Raw genomic sequence first — 9,478 nt, forward strand, 5'->3', positions numbered from 1 at the left:
ATATATTTCCAAATATTAAAAGTACCTCCAAGTAAAGATACAAGGTGAATACATAAATAGTTTTCAGTTTCTTCCCCGCTGCTGTGTTGATAGACCTGCACTGTAGGCCCTCTCTGTTTTGACACCATATGTGTGCCTGCGTGCATGCGTGTGTGTGACACACACTCCTGCAGACGCCACCGGGCTGTGCGTCAGACCCCTCCTACTGTATACCTACCCTCTCCTCCTGGCTGGTAATTGATTGTGTTTTAGGGTTTTAGGTATATGGTTCTGGTTAGTGATGTAAGAGGGGTGTAATGACACAACCCTCAGCCTCCACCAATGGAAATATGGGCAGGGCTCAACACCCTATTTCTGGGATCTTGCTATAAAACCGGCTTGAAACATCCCATGCTGTCTAGGTTGTGCAAGAGTAATTAAACTGCGCTGCAGCTTTTTGGAGAGATTTTCTGCAGAATATTGAATGAGGTAAGTTCAAATAGGATTTTGTTTAAGCTTCATTATTTCAGTTAATGGTCTGATATTAAACAGATGAACAATGAACGGAGTAGCTTGGTAATAAAAAAATAAAGATAAATGTATGCTGTTAAGATTTTTTCTTCTCGTTTGGGGAATATATCATTGCAAATTTATCTTTTAAAGCTTTTTTTTACACAACGATGGATGAATTATTTTTGTAAGAGCTGAGAACATGGTCTTCGTAAGACCCCTGTTTTAAGCGGGCTGGTGAATCTCCTCTCTGTCAGTTCAATGAAGAGTGTAACCCATGCAGAACAGGATGACTTTTGGATGACTGAAAATAAAATTTAGGGAATCCAGCAGAAATAATAATGAAAGTCTGTCTATGTTCATCTGATAATGATTTCTGAATATACAGAATAATGCTAGATAGCATTTTTTGATTAGTGAGCAAGCTTCACAAAACAATAAGATTATTTTGGTTAGTTTTTTTTTTTCTTAGTCATCCTCTTCTCTGCAGAAAACTTTTGAGGCAATTTTTTTTTTTTTTTTTTTTTTTTTTTTTTTTTTGCAGTTGTGCCAGAGAAATTCCTACTGTTGGAAGTATTTCGATCCTCTACCAAAGTAAAAGTATTCATACCCCACTGTGAAAAAAATACTTTTGCATACTAATAATACAGAAATGCTAGCAACACAATGCACCTCAGAGTTATCCAAAGTAAAAGTAGTCTTTAAGCAGAACAGTCTCGTTCATGGTGTTCCATTATTGCTCATTTTATAGGCTGTTACTGGCCGATTATTATTGATTAACGTGTAAGGAGCATGCTGAAGTTGTAGATGGTTGCAGAGAAACTAATTATGAATATTCTATATAGTGTTGGGCACTTTAATCTATATTAATTCATTCTATTTCATAAAATGATCGCATGATTATAAGTCAAATCTAAATACCTTAAGTACCAAGTAACTGTATCTGTCAGATGAATGTAGTGGGGTAAAAAGTACAATATTTCCCTCTGAATTGTAGTGGAGTAGAAGTATAAAGAAGCATATAACAGAATAGTCAAAATACCTCAAGATTAAACTGAAGGATAGTACTGAGTAGTAATATATATACTTTCTATCACTAGAAATATCACTACATTTTGCTGCTCTAGCACTTCTTGTCCATCCTCATCATCAGTTCCAGGATGGATAACAAGTCGTACTTGGTTCAGATGAATGGGAATGGAGTCCACGGAAAAAGCACCATCAATGGCAAAAGCCTGAATGGGACCGGAGTCAATGGCAAAGGAGTGCATGGGAACGGCATCCACCACGTCAGTGTGAATGGCAGTTTGTATCCGGCCAAAGCCAAGAGCCGCAGGCAGAGATGGGACGTGAAGTCCTCAGAGATGGCCAAAAACACACTCAATCCCATCAGGGCCATTGTGGACGGGATGAAAATCACCCCGAACCCAGACAAACCCATGATTGCACTCTCCATAGGTAAGAGGTTTCTGCACCACAAAACTGGTGCTTTAAAAATTGGAGATGCCAATGTGTTGCTTACATGCAGTGCAAATTTTTAGTTAATTTGTAATAATGAATACATTTATCAGTTAGCCAACAAGCAATAAACACGTCCACTCTTTAGATTAATCCAGCAATGTGTGTCTATAACTGATAACGACTAACTGTTCTCTCAGATTACAATCATACTGTCCATTCACTGCCGTCCTCTGATATATATATATATATATATATTTTTTTTTTACTGTATTCCACTAATTCTATTAGCTTTTTATTTTCTTGTATTTTTTAATGTCAGTGTTGACATTTTTCCTTTATTTCACTGTTGACTAATTGCTCGCCATTACTTTTGCTCTTTAGGGGATCCCACTGTGTTTGGAAACCTGCCTACAGATGATTCAGTGCTTCAGGCCATGAAAGATGCCATAGACTCCCAAAAATACAACGGCTATGCTCCCTCTGTTGGTGAGTCACGCTAATTAGCAAACCAACTGCAATTTGTTTTGAGAAATGTGTTAACCTAAAATTGTCTGAAAGTAGTAAATCACAAAGTGCACGCTCATGTTTAATAGAAATTAGTGGCAGTGACGTGATTTGATGTTTCACTCATCACTCAGATTGGTGGACCTAATGCAACGCTGTGTGCATGTCCTGTATATTTTCTCTGTGTCCGCGGGCAGGTTACCTGAAGAGCCGGCAGGCAGTGGCCAACTTCTACAGCTGCCCCGAGGCTCCCCTAGAGGCAGAGGTGCTCACTCCTCGCACACCACATACCTTTTTCATTCATGCTTTTATGTTGAAAAACGTATCGCCACTTCACTTTGATTAATGGAAGAATAAAAACTCGTTCAGATCAAGCTGTCCTTACTTGAATATAAAAGTTTATTATAGTACAAGTCTGACGTCAGAGGAGAAATCAGTTTAGTCTAAATACATGGACACAGTCATAAGTAGCATTGCACTCCTTCAGCTTTATGCAGCACTCTGCCCTCATTAAGTATGCGAGTGTGAAGGACAGTGAGGCCCGCCCAGACTAATCATGCAAAATAAAACATTCCTCTATATCCTTAAATTTCTCATTCTTTTGCAGTACTACCTTTAATTCTGAATCACAGTATATTTGCGTTGTTCCCATATTGTGACCAAATGAAAATAACTTTTAGCAGCATTATGCTATAAACACAATACTTACAATATTATGGTCACCATATATAATCCAAAAATCACATTGTAATCCATCAAAGTGCATGTCTTGGAAGTGAATCTGCTTGCCTGCAGTGACTTTATTCAGGTTAAAGAGAAAGAAAGAAAGAAAGAAAGAAAGAAAGAAAGAAGAAATAAAAAGAAACTGTGGGGTTAGCAGGGATGTACGCTTTTGGTGTCTATGCTCTCAAAAGTAAAGTGCACCTGCCCTCCCTTCCAGGATGTGATTTTGACCAGCGGCTGCAGTCAGGCCATTGACCTGGCTATCAGTGTTCTGTGTAACCCGGGGGACAACATCCTGGTCCCATGCCCAGGCTTCTCCTTATATAAGACTTTGGCTGTCTCCATGGGCATTGAGGTCAAACTCTACAACCTGCTGGTGAGTAGGAGGGGGTACCATCCCCCACCATGCAGTTCATACTCTTTATGTTCTAAATGCTGCCGCTAACTGCAGCTACCTTTCAATGTGCATTTAGAGTCAACATTTAGTTGATAGAGGTTTCCAATCATCTCCAGTTTATTGGGGTAGAGGCAGAAATCAAAGGCGGAGGAAATGGACAAATGGATGAGCCAAACCTAAAACATGATCTAGTTAGAAGTTAGCTACAAGGAATGAGCAACCACAGTTTCAAGGACTTAGTCAATGACCATAGAAGGATATAGGTTAACTGTTAACAACAGTATAGGGATACCTTTCACCTTCCCGGTACAATCTCCAGCACTGAATCAACGTAACCTGGCTGTGACATGCTGCTTTCCTCATGTTCCTCATGTCAATAGTAACTGTCACTGAACACCGTCAGACCTCTGGTGTGCTATCATGCACAATGAAGTTTCTGTCCTCGTCCTGACATCCGTCTTTAATTTGCAGCCAGACAAGTCATGGGAGGCTGACCTGCAACACCTGGAGAGCCTGATTGACGAGAGGACATCCTGTCTGATCGTTACCAATCCATCCAACCCATGTGGCTCCGTCTTCACCAAGGAACACCTACAGAAGATCATCAAAGGTTAGCTGCAGCTCTGCCCCACTCTGAGTAGAAACCCGCAAACGTTCTGAATTGCCATCACAGTTGAAGTCAGAGGCGAACATTTGGATGATCACGCAGCATTTGCCTCATCTTATTATGCTTGTTTTTCTCAGTGGCCTCCAGACACTGTGTCCCCATTCTGGCTGATGAAATCTACAGTGATATGGTGAGTACAACTACACACCAACACAAGTCACGCAGCACAGGTGGGCTTGGCCCTCTGTAACACCAGCGAGACACATTTTTCATCACAATGACAGCAGAGGTTTGGTGGTATTTGACGGTATTTGCCCTGGCTCTGGATGGTGGGTGGACAACCCCACATCAGCACAGGGGGGATTATGAGGCCTTGTGCGGTGAATGAGGCCTGGAAGCAGCAACCAGTAAGGCGGGTACGCTGAATGAACGGGGGGAAGGGAGGTCAGCGAGTGCAAGCAGTGGATGTGGATGTGGGTGATAGCATTTTAAGCTTGTGCTGCGTCCAGAATTAATTCCTGTGGGAAACAGCAAGTATTACCTCAAACGGTATTTTAAAACTGAGTATTTCATCTTTTTTTTTTGTAATCTTAGAACTTAGTTCTCAAAATATTTAAACTTTCTTTTGGGAATATTATCGCAAATGACCAAATGTGATCAAAAGTGGAAATCAGAAAACAACATCGTCAGCACATTCAGTCCAAAGTGCTGACATCATTGTTGGCCTTGACCAAGTCTGTTCGAGTCAAACTTAAGCTGAAGGCTGTGCAAACATGTAGACAGCTATACAGTACACACAGAGTCCTGTACACACAGACATATAAACAGGAAAGAACACATAACTTGCCGCCAGGCTGACTGTTGTTTGTCAGCTCAAAACAAATGTGGTGACAAGGTCATTGTCTAGTGCAGTAGTTTTCCACTTAATTAACATTCTGATAAGGTGACAAATACGACTCATGGGTCATGTTTAAAAGCACTGTTCAACCTTCGATTGATCGAATATCAACAAATTCAGTTTTCAGTCTTTTCTTACGTCTCAGTATGTAGTGTCTTAACTTTGTCTGGCAGCTACAAAAGCAGAGGTGTCTGTCCGTCAGTTGCGCAAAGAAGAATGAATTTTGTAGGCTTGCATTTGCTGTGAGTGGAAAAGACCACCACCACGAACATCTGACTGTTTCGCACGAGCCGACCAGAATGACTCGGCACTTTTTTTGCCTGCATGTGTTTGCAATTAATGCGGATGTGGGCTTTTGGCAGCAGAAATGGGAGGAATGGGGGGCGTGTAGTGGTGGGTGGAGAGCTGGGTCGGGGGTGTGGTGGTGGGGCCTTTCTTCGGAGTGTTTGGAGGCTAAGGGGCCAGGGTGTCTGTTAGCTGCATGGACCTAACAGGGCTCAGTCAGTGGGGCACATCCTCTGTCTCCTCTCCTGTCACCTACAGCAATAAATTCAGTTTTTACGCGTCTGTCTGCACAGTCTCGGTCCTCTCTGTATACCTTCATGACTCATAAAGTCAGTCATTTTATTATTCTGAACTTACAGAATGAACTGTTTCCATACTTTCCATTCAAACATTTGCATATGTTTTCATTTACGTACAATTTTTCATCGCACGCTCTGTACAGATCATTATGTTTGAATGTAATTCCTGTCTTACTTAACTCATACTTAATTTCAGAGAGGGGAGGGATGCCGGAGTTGGCCACAAGCCAGAAATTGCTCCAAATTACAGAGCTATGCTGACACATGTACTGTGCAGGCACATTTCAGATGTCAGTTGCTGTTCAGACATTTAAAGCAGCCTGGCCAATAGGACGCGGGGCAGTTCCCCGGTCAGCGTCAGTCTGGCTTTAATGGGATCCAGCTTTGTGTGGGAGGAGCATATGTCGCTGTGGTTAATGTGTCATCAACCTTTCCTTCACCCAAACCCCCACCCCCCAGCTCTACTACTCTTTCGCTCCTCGTATTCTTCCTTTAGTTTCTTCTTTATCCCAGAATGAATCTAAAATATTATACAAGCAAATAAAAAAATAATAATTTGACTGAATAATGTTGTTTGTTTTGTAAAAGAGATACAGCTAACCTGCATACCATGTACACTGACCGTGGATGATTCTTCTGTCTGACCATAATTCATGTTGTTCCCGCTCCTGTTCTCAGGTTTTCCCAGGTTCCGCCTGTCCGTCCATGGCGTCTCTCAGCAGTGACGTTCCCATCCTTTCCTGCGGCGGCTTGGCTAAACGCTGGCTGGTCCCCGGTTGGAGGATGGGATGGATCCTCATCCATGACAGGAATGACATATTTGGATCTGAGGTGTGTAGACGATTTTTTTTGTGCATTGCTTCAATCAATGGGAAGGCTCCGGTACGGTTAGGTTCACCCAGCTGACACATGTAGTTTGTCCCCTGTGAAGATTCGTCAGGGTCTGGTGAAACTGACCCAGCGTATTCTGGGAGCCTGCAGCATCGTTCAAGGTGCCCTGGAGAGCATCCTCAACAACACACCTCAAAGCTTCTACAACAACACCATCAGCTTCCTAAAGGTAAACAGGCGGATGAGTAATATCTATCTTTTATCATGTCTTTATGTTACTGGGACTTACACTTTGATCTCAGTACTTAGATTTTGTATTTCTATTTACATTTTCAGATGTCTTGGTTAAAATATGCAAATTCGTATATTTTGCAGCTTTTATATTTTAGACTCACACTCTAAATATTAAAAGTATTTATATGAATCAAAATGTTCAGAAACCTTTCAGTTTATGTGTCCATTTTTTTTACTTGATGAATTTATTTTTGCTCTGACTGCAATAATATGCATCACGTGAGACTGACTCATCTTTTTCTTCCTCAGTCCAACTCAGAGATCTGTTACAATGAGCTGTCGACCATCCCCGGCCTGAACCCCGTCATGCCTTCAGGGGCCATGTACCTCATGGTCAGTACAACAAATGTGTGTGTGTGTGTGTGTGTGTGTGTGTGTTTGTGTAGTTTACTCTTAACATGGACAAACATGCAGTTTTTGTGTCATGGTGACTTTGCCCATAAAGGGGCACACAGATTTTACACATGAAGTTCTCGTCACAGAGTGTATTGATTTAAAGTCAGACTGCACCTCATTTAACAGTTCCAATAAAAAAAAACACATACTGTAGTGCAGTAGTGTATGTATATATTTATGTATACGTGTGTGTATATTTATGTTTTTTGACTTCTCAAGAAGTAGTTTCCACCTGAAATGTCCAATTTAGCCTAGAAATGATAAAAGATATCAAAAAGTCTCGGGAAGCTACTAGCAATTATAATATATTATAATTAATTAATTATAATATAATTTAATTCAAATATTATTTAATAATGTTGTTTTAGAATGTCATTGCTAATGATTTTTTTTAGCTTTTTTTGTAGCTACAGTAGTTCAGCAGGAAAAAACATATCATACACATATATTAGATGCATGTATGCATAAACATATCTCAAAAATCACCAGATAAACCAAACTTGGACACTGATGTTACATATTGCATCAGAGCTATTTCACATTCAGATTCTAATCTCACCTGTTCACGCGTGTGAACCTGAACTTTCTGTCGTTCTACACAATTTTATAGAATTAATCAAGGTTTGAATATGAGTCTGAGCTTCTTCGTGCGTGTATGTGCATATCTGTCCAGGTGGGGATTGACATGGACCGCTTTCCAGATTTTAAGAACGATGTGGACTTCACTGAACGGCTGGTGACCGAGCAGTCTGTCTTCTGTCTACCTGCCTCAGTAAGACTTCATCCCTTTTTTTGTCACAGCTTAACATTGATCCATCTGTCCTAGCATCTGTATACAAGCTTCAGTTCAAACCGACAGACAGGTGTTATCATTTAAATACCGAAGACTGTCCATGTTCTGTCCTCTCCCAGGCGTTTGAGTATCCGAACTTCTGTCGCATTGTGGTGACGGTGCCGGAGGAGATGATGGTGGAGGCTTGTGCTCGAATCAGGGAGTTTTGCCAGCGCCACTATCGGCCCAGCAGCCGCGACAGCAATGATCTGGACCAGTGATGCAGCAGAGAGGCACCAGACCGACAGCATGGACCGTGTGGAGAGCAAAGCCTGGAGGAAGAACCAATTGATTGTCACACACGCAGAGCTGAAGTCAGCTTTGAAATTTTATTCCACCGCATTATGAAGTTAGAGGTGTAAAAATCTGATATCAAAACTGTGTTAATAGTCACCACTGTGGCAACAAAAAGCTTGGAAGCAAGCTATCTGATGGTCCATTGATGGTGTAATTTTTGATGTAAACCATATGAAATGAGCAGACCTAATATTTATATTTTATACAGGAAACTTATATTAACCTCCACTTGTCTTTGTGTATTTATATAATTTGTGTAACGCTTTGTATATCTATGTAATGTAACGTCTTTTATATCAACTGCAGGATGGTAGACTCTACTGTATACTGTACACACCAGCTGGCTTCTTTGTGGTCATAATTAGGGAAAGCAGATTTTGTATTTGAACATCCATTTTAGGAAATGTTATGAACTGATAATCATCTGCATACTTTGCTAGAAAACAATTCTCTTCATCAGAACATTCTTGTATATTTTTTATGTATATTAATTGTGTGTCACATATATTTACAGACACAAAATTGTACTTAGCAGTTTTCTTAATAGTTGCCAAATAAAAACATGTTGACATGACTGGTGTTGATTAATGTCATAAAACATAATTAGACAGACAGTTTGTTTTACCAGTACTGATGTTGTGTACACTTTATGTATATGGCAGTTTGAACACAAAATGTGCTGAGCCTTGTAAAGACTGCACAGTGTCCAACGGCAGCCTAAGAGGACTCCCAGCAAAAAAGAAGACATTTTTGAAGCGAATTTGCTTCAGATGATCAAATTCTCCTTCACTCTCTACAGGTAAGGCCTTTGGTGATTCCCCGACGATTCCTCTAGCACCGCCATGACGCTGACATACGTGGGTGAAATGTCTTGACAGCAGTTGCACAGATCCCTCTCAGGCTGAACTGTTAAAACTTTGGTGGTCCTCTAACTTTTTATCTCATGCCATAAGAGGGTCAAAAATGTCCCCCCAACGTTTACAATAAAATCTTTAAATAACAAATGATAACAGAAGCTAAAATGAAATGCTCACATCCCCAAGAAACTAATAAATACTCACAAGATGGCATTAACCTGTTAGAGGGCCCCAAGGTATAAAAAACCTAGAGACCCTAGAGACCACCTGTTTTTGTTCATTTTAGTTAAACACATTTATTTTTTGAG

At 40.6% G+C, this 9,478-nt stretch overlaps 1 protein-coding gene across 1 annotated transcript; it reads left to right on the forward strand.

The window, feature by feature from the left end:
• The first annotated feature begins 1,649 nt into the window (after positions 1 to 1,649).
• tat (tyrosine aminotransferase) lies at positions 1,650 to 8,817 on the forward strand. Its single transcript, XM_041939610.1, has 11 exons — positions 1,650 to 1,947; positions 2,332 to 2,436; positions 2,652 to 2,719; positions 3,395 to 3,553; positions 4,046 to 4,184; positions 4,319 to 4,371; positions 6,342 to 6,494; positions 6,595 to 6,723; positions 7,038 to 7,121; positions 7,858 to 7,956; positions 8,097 to 8,817. The coding sequence occupies exons 1-11, from the start codon at positions 1,650 to 1,652 to the stop codon at positions 8,235 to 8,237; spliced, it is 1,428 nt and encodes a 475-aa protein (XP_041795544.1). The 3' UTR covers positions 8,238 to 8,817.
• The last annotated feature ends 661 nt before the right edge of the window (positions 8,818 to 9,478 follow it).

Source organism: Chelmon rostratus, chromosome 6 (genome assembly GCF_017976325.1).
Source record: "Chelmon rostratus isolate fCheRos1 chromosome 6, fCheRos1.pri, whole genome shotgun sequence".
Lineage (NCBI taxonomy): Eukaryota > Metazoa > Chordata > Actinopteri > Chaetodontiformes > Chaetodontidae > Chelmon > Chelmon rostratus.